At 49.2% G+C, this 18290-nt stretch overlaps 1 protein-coding gene across 15 annotated transcripts in view; it reads right to left on the reverse strand.

Moving 5' to 3' along the window:
• Window positions 1–18290, reverse strand: part of SEPTIN6 (septin 6) — a 67112-nt gene that overhangs the window by 16733 nt on the left and 32089 nt on the right. For all 15 annotated transcript variants that reach the window (XM_079911532.1, XM_079911539.1, XM_079911530.1 and 12 more), the window contains 3 exons: window positions 10700–10886; window positions 7599–7760; window positions 1643–1739 (listed from right to left, as the gene is read on the reverse strand). In XM_079911532.1, the coding sequence (XP_079767658.1) occupies window positions 1643–1739; window positions 7599–7760; window positions 10700–10886 (446 nt within the window). The remainder of the gene's footprint in view (window positions 1–1642; window positions 1740–7598; window positions 7761–10699; window positions 10887–18290) is intronic.

Below are 18290 nucleotides of genomic sequence, written 5' to 3' on the forward strand. Positions count from 1 at the left end.
GAGCAATCTTTCCAAAGCCCAAATCAGCTCACATAACCCCTTTGCCTAAGACACACTGCCTCTGGGAGAAAGCCCCTCGCTGTCACAGAACATATCAGCGTTAAGTCAGGCAACTCCTCAGGACAATCTCCTCCTCCATCCCTGGAGAGTGGTCCCTGATGGCCAGTCACAAGGAGTGACTCTAAGGCCCTGCAAGGCCCAGACAATGCATGGCTTCTCTCACTCAAACAGAACCACGAACTCCGACTTACAAGAAACACTTGGAAAACCCCCTTTGTTGGTTGGGTGTGGGGTGGTCTGAATCGGAGTATGTCACTGGGACCACGTCTGCTAGCTTCTCCTCATTTCACCTCAGGTTCCTGTCTCTCAGACTCCAAAATTCACTCCCAGGGTGGGACTGTTGGTCCAGAAAGCATTTGCAAATGTTCTGGGAGGAGCATCCCCAGACCCAAATGGTAGAGAAGACCAAAACCTAGCATGGTTCTGATGACCAGCGTTGTCCTTACCTGCAGAAAAGCCAGCTATCGCCGGAGGGTGTCTGGCGTGCCCCAGAGCCTGCCAGCCTTTGATGTGATGTGGACAACTTCCCATCAGCTTCTGGTTGTTTGCTCAGTGGCCGGAATGAGTTTACAGTAAACCAGCCACCCTCTCACACGGTGCCCCTGCCATCTGCCACCCAGCGTATGGCTGGAGACTCGGAGGACCAGACACCTCGTACACCCATGGCGATGTCCTGGGCCTTATCCACTGAACTGACTAGTACCACATAATGTGTGTCAGGCAGACCACAAAAGGAAATTTCCTGAGCCCGTAGGCAATACGTCTGTTTTTAATTTGCAAAATAATCATACATACAAAAAAGTGCTTGAAATATACAATTTAAAGGTTTAAAAAAAAAAGAACACCGATGTATCCATGGCCCAGGTGAAACGTTACCAGGGCCCTAGAAGTCCCTTTGAGTCCCTGATCTCATGCCTCTCCTTCCCTGCAACAAGACTTAACCACTAGCCTGAGTTAGGGATTTATCCTTCCTTTGTTTTTCTTTATAGTTTTACCACATATGCATGAATTCCTAAAGTCTGGTTTTATCTACTTTTGGAATCCGTATAAATGGAATCATACGGCCTGTCTTCTTCTATGATTTACTCAGCTCAACATTATGTTTCTGAGATGCATTGCTGTAGATGTAACTAAAGTCCATCCATTTTCGTTGCTGAATAATATTGCATTATTTGAACATTCCACAATTCTCCCAATCTATTTTTAATGGCTATCTGGCTCGTTTCTAATTATTTGCTATTATGAACAATGCTGCTGTGGACACTGTTGTCGGTCTCCTGGTACACTCAGGCGAGTACACATGCTTTCTCACACACTCCTTGCTACCTTACTCCAAGTACATTTATTTTTGTTTTAAGAATGCTTTCTCCATTACAGACAAAGAGAGCCTGCTCACCGCAGAGAATCCAGGTATGGAGCCAGAGTTTGCCTGCTGGCAACACCTACGGATGTTTGAGGCCCAAGCTGAATGAGTAGAGACTGGGGACAAGCTAGGGACTGGTCACACAGGGGCTGAGGACAAGCAAAGAGACAGACAGAAGGGGATCCCTGAGCGCAGCCCCCCTCCTGGAGATTCACTCACCCTGCACCGTGCCCCAGGGATACTGCCGCGCCTTCACCATCTTGTTCCCTATCTTCAGTTCTTCTGTGCTGCCAATGACAGCAAACGGCAGGTGGGCCTGGAACGGGAGGCAGACAAAAGCTCTGAACTCCGGGAAAGGCACTGAGCGACCCCCAGTTCAGCTGCTGGTCATCGCCGGGGCCTCGGCGCTCCAGCTGCAGTGTCCCTCGCTGTCGCCATTATCAAGAGACCTTTCTTAAGCTCCCGAGCTGTGTAGGGAGAACAGGCCTAGTCCAAGCTCCTGCTGTTCAGAAATTCACAATCGAAGGTAACGAGGACACGGCCAAGTGCGTAGGGAACAGAGACAGTAAGTAAGCAGGATAATAAGCAGATACACAGATCAGCCAGCTGGTCAGTCTTCACAGTTGCCGAGGGGAAGAGCCTTTGGAGCGCAGGTGAGTGGGATGAGGGGGGCTATGTGTGGAGAGAGACTAAAGGAGAACCAAGGGGCTGGGATCACTGCCCCCCCTTCCCGGCGTGTGACAGCGCCGAGAATAGGCACATACAGAGACCACACTGCTGACTGACATGGACACTCCTTCCCCAGAGCAAGAGCTCGCATTGAGCTCTTGAGCCTAGAAGTCAAGTCCCCAAGCGTTTACCCACATGCCCATCCCTGTGCGGGGTTCTGTGTCAGGGGCTGTAAGGGAAGCAAAAGGAGTAGAAGACACACTCTCTCGCCCTCGGGGAGCTTACACTCTGGTTGGGGAAGACTGAATTACATACCCCAAATCACATAAGACAGAATATGCCCAAGGGCTCAAGTGTATGGTCTGGTGCCCTGCACACAGTAGGTGCTTAATAAATACTCCTTGAATGGCAGTGGCACGACCACAGGAATAGCAGAGGAAAGAAAAGTACAAATGCTTGCAGGGGAGGGGGGTAACAAGGAGCGAGGCCTGGAGAGGCAGCCACCCCCATCTGGTAGCGTGGGACCTGGGACACCGGCACTGCACCCCATTCCACAGGGAGCCGGCCAGGTTATAAGTCTGAGTCACCACCGGCCAAATGGAAGCACTGAATAAATACTGTTTACAAACCAGGTGATCCTGGGTGGAGTTTTAGCCAAAAGGGCTTTACACAGAGAAGGAAAAAGTCCCCTGGAACAAGCTTTCTTAGCCTGCTTGGAGAAACAGGCTTCAATCTCAGATATTCTGACCCACTTGCTCACTCATCCAGTCTACAAATATTTACTGAGCTCCTACTATGTGCCAGGCATTAAGAAGAATACAACGCCGAAAAAGCTCAGAGCCTCCCCCTGGCGAGTGCACAGTGTGGTAGGGGAAAGACGCACCAACAGTGATAATACAGTCAAGGTCCAGACTATGAACAGAGGCTTGAGGGCTGGAGGAACTCAGAGGAAGGAGAAGCTAATTCCGTGGGAAGTCAAAGCAGGCTTCACAGAGTAGGTAGTAGCAATCGTACTAACGGGATTGGGAGCTATGGACCTGATATTAGCAGCAGCTCTATTTCCCACATACCAGGTGCTCTACGTTGTATTATCTCACTGAATCTTTACAACACTAGGATGTAGGTATTCTTATTATCCCCATTTTATAGAAGAGGAAACTGAAGTCCGGAAGGGCTAAATGACTTGCCAGCAGCCACACCGCAGTAAGAGGCAGAGCTAGGGGCGGAATCCAGGTCTCTCTGACTTCAAAGCCCACCCCTGCTGGTCTACCACTCCCTTTTGCGGGGTTCGAGCAGCAGATGAGGGGAACACTCTAAACCCTGGGGGTGAACTGGCCATGCAAGGCCAGATTGTAAGAGGCAGTTGAAATCTGATCTCACAGCCAATCCTTCCTTTCCATTCTCCTCTAACTCTGCACCCCAAGAATGTTCTTCAGAGTGGAGGAACACAGGCGTTAGTCAGGAGCTCAGCCCCAGGACACCTGCTAACCCCCCGAGGTGCTTGGCTATCCAGCTGAAGCAGCTCCCCCTTCACCCCCTCTCAGCTGCTCTCCAATGATCCTCTCAGGTGTTCCCACTTCAATGACTGTCCCCGAAGTGCGGACAGAGGACAGAGGGAAAGATGAGGTTATGGATATGGAAGGTGGGTGATGGGTGGAGGTGGGAAATGTTTCATCAGTCCTAGTAGGGGACCGATCACGAGGATCACTGGGCGTGCGACATATAGAGCATGGGATGGGGGGCAATGAAATCCTGAAAACTCTGCCTAAGTGCCAGAGTGTCTGTGACCTCTGCCAGCTGGCTTTGCGGGGGGGGGGGGTCATCTGGACACAACTCATTCCCCCTCAGAGACCCAAGACACATCGGGAGCCTCAAATCCACCCCCAAACACTCTCAAGGAAAAGGCTGCCCCTCCTGCAGACAGCCCAAAGCTTCAGTCACACGAAGGGGCAGCCATAGCAGAGGGCGAGACCGAGGGAGGAGATGTTGCATCATTCTCACGCAAGTGATGGAGGAGGAGGGCATGTGAAGTGGGAAGTACTTCTCTGGGCTTAAGAGCAAAAAAAAAGAAAACAAAATCCAAGACGAGAATAAAGGAATTAAAAAAAAAAATATGTCAGTATTCCCTTGGGACTGTTATTTTTCTCTCCAGAAAACATTGTTAGTTAGAATGCCAGGGTCACTTACTTTCCCTCCTCCTTAAACTGCTGTCATTTTATCCCTCCCTGCTCTAAGACACACAGCCCCTGCCACGGCAGCTCCAGAGCGCTCCTGAGGCCTCACACACACTCCTTTGCAACGGGCGTCAAAGTCTGTCCTGATAAGTACATGCAAGGATATCATTTCCAAGTGCTCCCAGGCAGATTTCATTCGATTCTACAACAGGCTTACAGGGCGGTTAGTATAAACCCCATTCGTGATTTGGAAAACTGGTGCAGAGAAAAGTTAACCGAGTTGCCCAGGTCCCTAAGTCCCGTGCCCAGATCTTCCCAGGGAGCAGTGAGGACACCGCGCTGTAGCCGCCAGCCTCTCCCAACCACCCAGGGCTGGAAGTCAGCTCAGCTTTAACCATGCTGCTCTTGAGACACTGATGGCTCTGAAAACCAGAATAGAGTCGAGCAGAGCAGGGAAAAGGTAAACCCTCCAACCAACCCCACCTCCAGGGCTGACACTCTGTATGTGTGGGCCCAGGGAGGAGAGGGGAGATGCAAGACGGCGCAGCTGCTGAAACCTGGACAAGTTCCTAAGGGGACTCCGTGTTACCCTCTCTCGCCCAAGAGACCTCGGATGCCCCAGTCTCAGCCTCCTCCCGGGAGTCTGTTCCCAGACTCACTACCCTTGCAGCCTCACATGTACCTTAAATTCCTCTCGGTACATTTTAAAGTGTTTGATGATCCAACTGGCATGATTATTGTATTCTGGTTCCACGACACCCATTCTGCTAGGGAGGTTAGATGACCATCCCCCTAAGCCTCGTGAAATAGAGTGTCAGGACCACCGTTTATCCCTCATCTGGTAATATCCCGAATGGGTGTGGTTCCCTCCCGGGCGGACAGTATTTCCCAGTCGTTCTGCCGGTTATGCTGGCCTCCATTCTAGGCTCCTACCAGTGACCGAGAATTGTCTGATTCTCTCAAGTCAACCCTTGGTGGTGATGCCCACAAAAGTATGTGCCAACAATGGAAATGGCACTGCTGCCTCAGGAGGAGACAGGCTTGTGCCTATGGGTCTCCCTGTGACCCTCCCGGTCACCCATGCGCTCTCACTGGGCCCAAATGCCTTTGTGGGGGCCAAACCCAAGACCTCATAGGCAGCCAACTGACTGAGCCGAGTCGAGTAACTGGGCCTAGTCCCTGGTCCCTGGCCATGATTTGAAGCATTCAAAGAACAACATTCAATCTGAACCACACAGCAATTTTAAGCATTAAAATCTACAACCTTGAGAGCTCTCAGAGCATAGGTGGAAAGGAGCACGCAACAAGACCTTTCCCTCCCTTCTCTTGCCCCTCAAGCTGAAATAAGGGTTTTCAGAGCCACCCAGAAGCCCAGGGGAAGGCTAGACCTCACGACTCTCATTTCCTGCCATGAAAGTCCCTAGTGGGGAGCTGCAGGATGACTGGGGGCTCTTCTGCACTTGGGCAAGAGGCTTCTTCCCCTCTTCCAATCCAGTTCCCATGACAATTGGCTGGGGTGGCCGAGGCTGTGAGGCTAGAGTCAAATTCAGAGTTGAAAGGCCAGCACCCATTCCTCCTACCAGCCAAGCCCGGCTCTCTGATGATGCAGCTTCATATGCACGGCTTGTCCGAAGACCCAGTTTGACACAGTTGCTCCAGTGGCAGGCAGGCTCAGCAAACCTGTGTATATATTTTATAGCAGCAACTCCCCACCCTTCCCCCATCACGACACATGTAACACACAGCGTTCACATGCACGCCCCCTCCCGTGCACATGCCCAGTTCAGGCACGCTAGCTGTGAGCCACCCGTCTTTCCCACTCAAAAAAGCCTGGGGGAACGCAAGGGGATGAGTGCTGAGTGATGCCGTTATAGGGCTAACCCGGAACCCACTCAAATTTAGTTTTTCAAAGTGAAACACTGGACTAATGTAAGAAAGGACCCAGAACCCCTTCACAGCCAAAACAGCATGGTTGAGGACTGCTGCTTCGTAGCACGGGAAGTTTCTGACCTTGAGGCCAAGGCTGCCCGAGCTCCAAGCAAGGGCCCAGAGCTAAGTCGAGAGCAGAGCCCAACGGGATTGCCACTCCCGACCCACAATGCAGCCAGAGGTCGTTTTGTGTGATGCCCTGAGATTGCTGAGGACTCTTCGCCCCTATCTGTCCTTAGCAAAGCAAGCCACAAGCCTGAAACCTGCCTAGTGACTTATGGAATCCACGTTCAGAAGGTATCTATGGGGCCTGCTGTTCTGAGGTGACTAGGCGCTTCCAGACATCAGTGCCTGATGACGCTTCTCTCTAGGCTCCAATTTTCTTGCAGACTAGGCACCCTTTCAGGTTTTCTCATCATGACAGAAGCTAGTTTCCATCAAAACGCCCTGACTGCTGGAGAGGATAAACACTAATCTTTTTTTTTTAATGCTCATGACGGGTCAGAGAGGCTACAACTCCACCTCCCACAATCCACACAGCTCTACCCTTGGGCCAGATTTCTGTCAAAGATGATGAGGGACCTCTCATCACAGACATATCTCGGGTGTATTGATGGGCAGGAAGTCAGGCGAGACAGTGACTTGCTGCCCCGCTATGCTAATTTGTTGGCCGATTCATAGGAGGTGGCAGCTGACGCTCTAATGATAACTTCGGGGGTGGCGGCAGCAGGAAAGTTTTCTAAAAATGGCTTTTATTATAAGGCATTCCTGAGTTTGGCTATACCCAGGCATTATGTCATTAGGAAAAACTGATGCCTCTCAACAGAGAAAAAGCTGTTCCCAAAGCAGAGGCCTTCTGCAAGCTATTATCTGTCTCCTTGAAATCACAACATTGACGATTTCGCGGCAACAGCGTCGACACATTGTAAAGAAGGGGGAATGCGGGAGTGAGAGGAAAGATGGCAAGCGGTTGGTTGTGGTTTTTTTCTTCAATTCATTCACACTTCATAAAGCAGAGCGTAACCCTGAAATTTAAAAATAACATTTCTCTAGTCACCAGAAAAATTGGAGGCTACATGTCCCAGGGGCAAAGGGCTTGATTATCTGAGTACAGATTAGTCTCGAGTCTCCAAAGCCAGCCAGCTTTTTCAGCCTTGCCTTCTTTCGCCGCATCAATTGGTCAGAGACAAGGACCGTTTGCCTTGCCGGCAGTCCCATGGGGGCTGCCTGGCCTAGACCAGTGTGGCATCAGAGAGGAGGGTGGAAGGAGAAGTCTGAATCCCTGAGACTCGGATAATGAAAGTTGACTACATTAAGATGGATGGTGACGTCTGACTGCTATTTGGTAAAATAATAATAAAGAGCAAATGGCCAGAAAGTTGAAGCCCTGTACTCCCACTCACGTTCATGGTTCCGTTGATCTCTGCCACCGCCTCATCGTCTGTAGGAAACTGGTAGATCTGGACTCCATTGCTGACAAGCTCGCTGGTGATTTTGATTTTGAACTTTGTTAGCTCGCTCTTAGAAATGGCATCTGATTTGGCAATGATGGGGATGACGTTTACCTAGAGAAGGGAGGAGCAAAGCGGCGTCATTGTTGGTAATCTGCAGCTGATAGCGGCACGACCTAGGACTTCTACCAGCTACCAGAGGGAGCAGCTCAACACAGTAGTCCAGGACTGGCCACCTCCATGGCCAGACAGCAATATAATATACGACAATGAGTGCTTACTGTTTGCTGGGCACTGAACTAAGTGCTTTACAAGAATTAACACAATTAACCCTGACAAAAAACCCTCCCAGGAGGTATTAGTACCACAATGAGAAACTGAGGCACAGAGAGGCTAAGGAGCTTGTCCAAGGCCACAGAGCAGGTAAGTAACAGAACTGGGATCCACATCCAAGTTTAGCCTTATTCCTAAGTCCACAGTCTTAACCTGCCAGCTCAGATCCAAACTGATGAGCTATGTGATATCTTAATATCAAGGGAACTGCTTGGGTGATTTGAAGCACAAAGATGAGAGTTGGGAATCGACAGTGGACAAGGGGAGAGGTGGCAACTCCTTGCTAACAGTAAATTGTCCCAGCCCATCGGCGCAGGCTAGCCCCAGCCAGTATGAAAGGAACCACATGCGAAGGGAAGAAGGGCAGGGCTCTGTGAAGATGCACACCTGGCCCTCTTTCTGGCAGCAAACACTGATGAACCTACCCACTTACGTGATGATGACCCTGTGTTACCAATTTGATCTGAGACTTAGCCAAAAAGAGTTATACTGCCAGAGTCTCATGATTAATTTCTGCATAAAGAAAGCAGGTACAGGGCTTCCCTGGTGGCGCAGTGGTTGGGAGTCCGCCTGCCGATGCAGGGGACGCGGGTTCGTGCCCTGGTCCGGGAGGATCCCGCATGCCGCGGAGCGGCTGGGCCCGTGAGCTGTGGCCGCTGAGCCTGCGCGTCTGGAGCCTGTGCTCCGCAACGGGAGAGGCCACGGCAGTGAGGGGCCCGCGTACCGCAAAAAAAAAAAAAGAAAGTAGGTACAAATGCCCAATTTTGGACAGCAGGAGAAAGGACTAATGCTACCCAAAGTTCAATCCACCTGAACCTCAATCCTTGAAATACCTCCAAGAAGTGACAAGGCTTTTACTGCTGGAGGGTAAAGAAACCTACATGCCTGAGTGAGACACAGCACAGCTAAGCTCAAGTTCACACAGAAAGCACAGTTGGTCCTGCCAGCAGACTCCAATGGGCTGGCATGGATGGTACTTGGGCCCTGAAAAGAGCTCTAGACTTAAGACAAATCCCACCTCCTTTGCTCTTTGCCTCAGGAGCGCCTCTCAAGGCTGACACTGCAGCTTCAGGTGCTGGTCAAAGAAAGACTGCACCTTGGAGGTACCTCCCTTAAAGCCTTGGGGCGTGGGGACCGAAGCCCTTGGCAAGGTGGCAACACTTTTCGCCACGTCCCCCACTGGCACGTTGTAAACACAGGCCTACCTAACTCAGCTCTTCCGCCAGGCCGCCAGCCGCATCACTCTGCTACCCTCTTCAAGACATGCAGGACGTGGCGACACTTCCCAAGCGGCCCGTTACTTGTGGGCAGTGAACTCACTGCTGTGAAAAACGAAAAACTGCTCCTATTTCGATGCTAGCTGAAACTCCGTTTTTATAGTGAATGTGCTACTAAACAACTGCATATAAAGTAGATTTTTTTTTGTAAAATAAATTCCCTGGAGTCAGAGAGAGCTCGGTCTGAATCCCAGACCCATTACAAGTTGTCTGACCTGGAGCAAGCTACTTGACTGTGCCTCAGTTTCCTCCTGTGTAAAATGGGGATAATAATAGTACCCACCACACTGGATTATTGGAAGGAGGAAATAAAAACAATGCCTATAAAGTACTCATCACAGTGCCAGACACATATGAAATGTTAGGGGAGGAAACGTACTAGTAATTAGGCTTTTTAAAGAATCCTGTGGTCAGGCTTCCCTGGTGGCACAGTGGTTGAGAGTCTGCCTGCCGATGCAGGGGACACGGGTTCGTGCCCCGGTCCGGGAAGATCCCACATGCCGCGGAGCGGCTGGGCCCGTGAGCCATGGCCGCTGAGCCTACGCATCCGGAGCCTGTGCTCCGCAACGGGAGAGGCCACAACAGTGAGAGGCCCACGTACCGCAAAAAAAAAAAGAAAAAAGAAAAAAAAAGAATCCTGTGGTCGACTCTTCTGCACAGCCAATAATTCTTTAATGTGAAGAATCACTGTCTAATTTATATCGGATGTGGGACTTGCATTTTTCAGTTTATCTTAAAGCAGGATGTGCCTGATTCCCACAGCCATCTTCCTTGGGTATGGAGGCAATATAACCTGGTGCCACAGATCTGAGTTCAAATCTAGGCTCTGCCAGGAGCTGGCTATATGACAATGGGCATGTCACTTAACCTCTTAGAGCCTCAGTTTTCTCTTCTATAAAATGGGAGGTAATGATAGTGTTTGCCTTACCGAGTTGTTGTGAGGATTCAATGAGATACTCCATGAGGTACTTTTACAGTGGTGACATATAATAAGGGTTTAAAAAATGTCAGCTGCTATGATAAAATTATTATTGATAATAAGAATAGTAACTTTTGAAGTCAAGTTTGCATGTTTGATTCGAGTAAAGGTCAGTTAACATCAGGACAAAGGAAAAACACCTTTGCATCGCCAAAGCCTAAGGCCCTAGACCCAGACAGCCGTCTTGCTTGCATCCACCTTTATTCCCAAGAGGGATCAGGGCAGAAAGACAGCTCAGGGGAGACTCATGCCCAGTGCTGGGAAAACATCGCAAAGCATACAACTCAGGTGCTGGGTCAATCAACACCATCTTTATGGAGGGACAGGGAATGAAGGGAAGGATGAAGATGCCACAAAACCTCTCCTGAGCTCTGGCATCTGCATTGCACAAGAGACCAGCAGGAGGGAGCCCAGCTTGCCCTGCCTCCCGCCTGCCCTGGTCCCTGCCTCCCAGGCCTCGGTACCTTACTGTCCAGCTTCTTCATCGTCACTAGGTCCAGAGACTTCAAGGAATGACCCGTGGGGGCAATGAAGTACAAGCAGGCGTGGATGCGGGAATCATGGTAGTTGTGCAGTAACCTGCGAATCTTCAGCTCCTCCTGCAGGTAGGCCTCAAATTGGGCGTCGATGAATTCCACAATGGGCCTGTAGCTAAAGGAGAGAGTAGGGGAATGGCCAGACCACTTCAAAAACCTGCATTTTGATAGGCTTCGAAACTCTTTTAGAAGTTGCAAATGTCCTTGGTAATCCGACTCTCCCCATCCAGCTGGATTTCTCCATCTCCTCTCAGTGGGGCCTCCAACTCCCGTCAGACTGGCCACCTCTTTGGTCCCCACGTGAGCCAACCATATGCCCGTCAGCGCGCTTTCTCTCTAGAATACGCATTTCTCTCTTCTCATCCCAATCCTGCCCTCCCAGGCCTCAGGGCTCGGATGAATGCCCATCTCCTCCACAATTCCCCAGTTATGCCAGAAATGCCTTCTGTGACCCAGGAGTGTGAAAAAGAATTATGCTATTGGATCGCTTACTGTTGCTTCACAAGGATTAGTGTTCCCTCAAATAGACTGTGTCCTCGTGAAGGGCAGGGACAGTGAAGGGCCCTTCTCTGCCCCCATGGGGCCCCGATGCAGTGTGGAGCCCACTGGCAGTATCTGTGGATGGGCTGACTGCACACCAGGCTGGGCTCATGTCTCCACTTCCTGCGTCTCCCCCGCAATGCCTAATACTCAAGCTGGTACCCAGTGGTGGTCAGGACCTCTCCTTGACCCATTGCTGGGGAATCTTCCAGAACACAGTGGGTTCTGCTCAATCTTCCTGGGTTCGAGGCGCTCCCCACTTGGCTCCCCTAAGGTCCAGATATTTTTCCAGTTCTCATTTCCTCTAAGGTCATGACTTTAAAATTTACGTATTTGGACAAAATTTGGTAAAGATAGTCCCGCCTGCACAACCTTAACACATGTGCGCGCGTGCGCGCGCACACACACACACACACACACACACACACTCCACACGCCCCACCCCCCAGCTCACTGAGTCTCCAGGCACGGCGCTCCCGTGTGGCTCCAAGTCTTGCTGGGAGTCTCCTATCTGTCCTGGGAAGCTTCTCTGTTCTCTCCCAGGCCATTCCTGCCACCCCTGCAGCCTCTTCCTGCTCTAGCTAGGTCATCTTAGCCTCCGCCCTGCCTCTGTTCTCATCTCCCTGTCTGTCAGCTGCCCCTCCCTCCAGGGCTTCTCCCTTCAGGCTGGAAGAGGTTTAGCATCCGGCCCGGGACAGGGAGTCTGCAGAGACCACTGTGGGAAGGGAACACGATTGAAGGAGGAGCAGCAGCTCCCACCGTGAGCCTTTTTGAAAGATCCCCCTAGTAGAGAAGGCAAAAGAGCTTTTTTAAAAAGAATCACAGAATTCTAGATTCTGAGAGCTACATACAGAGAGCGCCAGATGCTGGGTACCTCTGGAGCCTCAGAGAAAAATCTAAAAATATAGTCCTTTCTTTTTCCTTTGACCCCATGAGTCAAACAATTGTTCTGAAGGGTAAGAGCATCAAAGAATCTGTTGGTTGCAGAGATCCTTAGAAGGTTCCTGAAGAATCAGGAGTGGGGGCGGGGGGATACATCCCTTAGGTTTATCCAATTAATTTTCAGGTGACAGGCTTACTTGAGTGATCTAATTATGGCACTGCTACATTTTTTCCCTCCATTACATAACTTTTTTACTTCATTTTTTTTTTCTTTTTTGCGGTACGCGGGCCTCTCACTGTTGTGGCCTCTCCCATTGCGGAGCACAGGCTCCGGATGCGCAGGCTCGGCGGCCATGGCTCATGGGCCCAGCCGCTCCGCCGCATGTGGGATCTTCCCGGACCGGGGCACAAACCCGCGCGCGTCCCCTGCATCGGCAGGCGGACTCCCAACCACTGCGCCACCAGGGAAGCCCCTGGACCATCTTTTGTTGTCATTCTACACATCACATGCCCGTTAGCCCTGCGTGGTCCTGGTCACTCCCATGGCCTCAGTTATCACTGTCTCCTATCTGCTTCCTAGACACCCGGAAGTCATCCCAGTCTCCTTCTCCCACGTGCCAGTCCTCAGTGCAAACGCAGCTGTCAGAAGCTCCCCTGCTAGAAACCCAGAAGGCCTGGTCACAGACATTATACTTGAACAGCACCATCTCAGCCATCAAAGCCAAGATACCATAAGGTCAGGTCTACCGGAACAGTGCCCAGAGTGACACCACCTAATCTACTCCATCCTCCCAGCCACCTCTTCCCTCTATGCTCACTGCTATGCCACTCTCTCCTCATGGACTCATCACCCCTCAAAAATGTGTCCACTGTGCGCTCTGAAACCCCTGAACCATGGTAAACAAAACTGCCTACCTCTTTGCCACTCAGAGTGTGGTCCCTGAATAGGCAGCACTGTGGTCACCTGAAAGCTTGTTAGAAATCAAGACTCTCCAGTCCCCAACCCAGACCTACAGGATCAGAATCTACATCTTAGTAAGAGCCTCAGTGGCTTGTATGCAACTTTAAAGTTTGAGAAGTGCTGGCCTATATCATCTTTCTCTTCACAGAACTTGCCTTACCTCTTCACACTACTGGTAACCCAATTCTCCCCTGAGGACCCTGCAACCCTGAGGATCCCGCAACCCTGAGGACCCCATTGCCTGGCAGCCCCCTCCTATGCAGGCTTCTTTTTTTTTGGCTGTGCTGGGTCTTCGTTGCTGCGTGCGGGCTTTCTCTAGTTGTGGCGAACGGGGGCTACTCTTCGCTGCAGTGCGCGGGCTTCTCATTGCAGTGGTTTCTCTTGTTGTGGAGCACGGGGTCTAGGCGCGCGGGCTTCAGTAGTTGTGGCGTGCAGGCTCAGTAGTTGTGGCTCACGGGCTCTAGAGCACAGGCTCAGTAGTTGTGGTGCACGGGCTTAGTTGCTCCGCAGCATGTGGGACCTTCCCGGACCAGGGATCGAACCCGTATCCCTTGCATTGGCAGGCGGATTCTTAACCACTGCGCCACCAGGGAAGCCCCCTGTGTAGGCTTCTTATTCTCCCACAACCTGTGTACATTGGGCTCAGTGTGTGGGCATTCAGGTAGCCCCTCAGCGCCACTTCTAGGGCGTTACTCCTCTACCTCAGTGTAAAAAACTGTCTCCGTTTTGAGGCCTGTTCCATCCTCTTCTGGTGGTGCCTGACCCCGTCCTTCTCCCTGTTCTGGTGACTGCAATGTGCTTGAGGACAGGCCATCAACCTTCAGCCTCTTTATTCCTTGATCGCCTCAACTTCACCAACCTCCAGCTCCCTCTACTTCAGCCACCTACACATCAAAGCATTTGCCAGGCCAGCTTCACCCAAGACAGCTTCTAACGCCCCACTATCTGACCACCACTGCACAACTTCCCAGCTCTCCTATGCTTTCAGTCTGCCTAAACCTGATCTTTCACCTCATAGAATCCACTGGTACCTTGACCTCTCCGTTATCTCACAGGATACCAACCCCCTCCTGGCCTCATCTCCTTCTCGGCCCAGGCTGACCCCCATAACTGATTGTCCAAAACGCTCTTTTATCAGCTCATCTCCCACCACACCCCTGCTTTCTACCCTCCCTGCCTAGCAAACCTGCTGGGCGGAATAAATTTCAGGATCTGCTTTCTGCTCCTACACCACTGCTGCTGAAGTTGACTCGAAGCAATCACAAAACTTTGGGTCCTGGGGACTTCCCCGGTGGTCCAGTGGGTAAGGCTCTGCGCTCCCAATGCAGGGGGCCCGGGTTCGATCCCTGGTCAGGGAACTAGATCCCACGTGCATGCCACAACTGAAACCCAACGCTGCCAAAATAAATAAATAAATAAATATTAAACAAACAAACAAACAAAAACCTTTGGGTCTTGGTACCCAAATTCCTGGCCTCCAACCTCATTATAGGCCTTTAAAACAGCACGACAATCCTTTTGCCCGGCCTTGATTGGCTCCATTCCTACTGCTTTCATTGACCATGCCAAACTTTCAACACTTTCCTCAAGCTTCAGAACTTATTCACGGTCCCTTCCCTCTCACAAGAGGGTATTATCTTCTACTTTATCAACAAAATCAAGGTCACCAGGCTCACACTGCCCCAACCCACCTCACTCCCTCCCCTTCCCTGTTCCCCTCTGGTCTCTGAGGATGAAGGGTCCCTCATCCTGTTCAAGGTCCACCATCCCTTGTGTACTTGATCTTATTTCTTTCAGGCTCTTTGAGAACCTGGCTTCATCTATCAGCTCCTCACCTACTACTGACTACTCCCTCCCCGCAACCTATAAACAGGCTTAAGTCTCCCCTCATCTCAAAAAAAAAAAAAGATCTGGGCTTCCCTGGTGGCACAGTGGTTGAGAGTCCGCCTGCCGATGCAGGGGACACGGGTTCGTGCCCCGGTCCGGGAAGATCCCACATGCCGCGGAGTGGCTGGGCCTGTGAGCCATGGTCGCTGAGCCTGCGTGTCTGGAGCCTGTGCTCCGCAACGGGAGAGGCCACAACAGTGAGAGGCCCGCGTACCGCAAAACAACAACAACAACAACAACGACCAAAAAGAAAGATCTTTCCACAGCCCAGTCCTCCTCAACCACACATTTCTCCCCAACTACTGCCCTGTGTCTTTTCTCCCCTTAGCAGTCAAGTTTCTTTTCTGCACCTACCACAGGGTCTGGCATGTAACAGGTGCCCAATAAATATTTAATGCATGGATGGAGTAGATGAAAGAATAATCTACTCATTTATTTATTTTTACTTCTCGTTCATTCCTCAACGCACTGTAGACTGTTTTCCACCCTCACCAGCATCCTAGTTGAAACCTTCAATGGATACTTTGGGGTTTTTTTTGTTGTTGTTGTTTGAAGTATAGTTGATCTACAATGTTGTGTTAATTTCAGGTGTACAGCAAAGTGATTCAGTTATACTGTATATCTTCTTTTTCAGATTCTTTTCCATAATAGGTTATTACAAGATATTGAACATAGTTCCCTGTGCTATACAGTAGGTCCTTGTTGTTTATTTTGTCTATAGTAGTGTGTATCTGTTAATCCCAACCTCCTAATTTAGCCCTCCCCCGCTTCCCCCTTTGGTAACCATAAGTTTGTTTTCTATGTCTGTGGGTTGGATACTTTGGGTTTTAAATGATGAAAAGTTAGAGGTGTTTATTTTCTTTTTCCCATCAATGTATATATCATTCATTCATTCAACAAATGTGTACTGAATACCCACTCTAAGCCAGTTCACTAGCTTGTACTCATCCTGCAAGATTTCAAGACTTAGCCCAGTCATTCCTGATCACCTCCTCTCCCCTTTCAGCAACCTGCACCCTATACTCCCGCCACCAGGCTTGACTGCTGCTCTTCCTGTGCGCACAGGCCCCCTCCACATACCTCTGTTACTGTACTTACCACATTATGTAGAGTTTGTATACATATTTGCCCCCTCTACTCAACTACAAGCTCCTTAACTAGAGACTGTGTCTTATTTCTCAGTAGCCCTGGCACCTCACACTGTACCTGGCACACAGTAGGCATTTAGTATTTTATAAACTGAACTAGATCTCCCGCATCAATTGGTTACTATTTTCTATCTCTCACATCTGCCCCCTCCTCTCCATCCTGGAAGCTTCTCTCCTGTTCAAGCCCTTGTCATCTCTCTCATCCTCATAAAACTCACCTGTGACCTTCTTGCTTTCCTCCATACACTGCTTTATCTTTTTCCCAGCTCAGAAAAGCTTTTTAAAGGAGCAATGTATATCCACTTTATCTGCTTCTTTTTAAATTTTTTCAACTCTTTTTAGTTTTTAAATTAATTAATTGGGTCTGCATTGGGTCTTCATTGCCGCACACAGGCTTTCTCTAGTTGCAGCGAGCAGGGTCTACTCTTCATTGCGGTGAGCGGGCTCCTCATTGTGGTGGCTTCTCTTGTTGCGGAGCACAGGCTCTAGGCACGCGGACTTCAGTAGTTGTGGCATGTGGGCTCTAGAGCGCAGGCTTAGTAGCTGTGGCACACGGGCTTAGTCGCTCCACGGCATACGTGATCTTCCCAGACCAGGGCTCGAACCCGTGTCCCTTACATTGGCAGGCAGATTCTTAACCATTGCGCCACCAGGGAAGTCCCCAAAATTTATTTTTAATTATGCAAAGAATACATGTACTTAATCTACCCTCCTCAGAGGTAACTACTAATAGTAGTTACCATTTTTAGTTTGTTGATTATTCTTGCAGACTTTTTTCTCTGCTTCTATAAACAGAGAGAGAAATGTTTGTTTTACTGGGAAGGGGCAGATTTATACAAATGGCGTCATGATCTGTGTATCATTCTTCAACTTCTTTTTTTCACTTAACAACATGTTTATGTAAGTATATATAGATCTAACTCATTCTTTTACACTGCCAAATACGGTTCCATGGTATGGTTGTACTATAGATCATTTAGTTGCCCTACTGGTGGAAATCTAGACTGTTTAAAAATTTTTTTTCGTTCCATAACCAATGCTGCAGTGAACATCGTTTTTCTATGCTTTTTATGAACATGTACAGTTGTTTCTCTAGGCTATATTCCTAAAGGTGGACCTGCTGGATCATAAGATATTCACATTTAAAATTTTAACAGATACCATCAAATTTGACCTTTACAAAATCTGTGTCAATTTATACTCCCAGCAACATGAATAAAATTACCTGGTATTAATGGATATTATATTTTTATGTTTTATTTTTGCAAATCTGATAGATGAAAAAAATACTTCATTGTTTCATTTTGCATTTCCCTACTCACTGATGAAGTTGAATGACAATCATTTCATATGTTGATGGGCCATTTACATTTCCCCTTCTGTCAATTACTTGTTTATTTCTCATTGAATTGTAGAAGCTCTTTTTACATTTTAGAAAAGTCCTTTGCTATACAGGTTGCAAATATTTTCTCCCCATCTGTAGTTTGTTTTTACTTTTGTTTATAGTATGTTTCAATAGACTATTGACTGAAAAAATGCACAACCTAAAAGTAGAGAATTATGTTTTATTTGGTGGACAAAACTGAGGCCTTAAGCCCAGAAGACAGCTTCTCAGAGAGTTCTGAGGGACTGCTCCAAAGAGGTAAAGGAGGAGCCAGGATATACAGGGGTTTTTGCAACAAAAACCAGGTAGTCAGAACATCAAAAGATTACTGTTAATTAAAGAAAACCAGACATCTCACGTTAATGAATGTAGCACTTTTCTATGTATGGGAAGAGACAAGAGTCTGGCTGGGCTCACTGAAATCATGCCTTTGACAGGCATCTTAACTATCTAGGGCCAGTATCCTGCTTTTCTCCATCCATTCTGAGTCCCCGCAGGGTGCACTGTTGCAGGTGGCCTCAGTGGCTGCTGGCTTGATGGCCTCAATATCCTTTGTTTACTGAAAAAGCAGGCGACACTTTTCACCCACAAGAAAAAGGTTTTTGTTTCTGTTTTGTTTTTAATTTTAACAAATTTAAATCTGTCAGTCTTCTATGACTTTTGGATCTTGTGTCATGATTAGAAAAGCCTTCTCTAAGGGATCAATAGCAGAATAAC

Source organism: Stenella coeruleoalba (genome assembly GCF_951394435.1).
Source record: "Stenella coeruleoalba genome assembly, chromosome: X".
Classification (NCBI taxonomy): domain Eukaryota; kingdom Metazoa; phylum Chordata; class Mammalia; order Artiodactyla; family Delphinidae; genus Stenella; species Stenella coeruleoalba.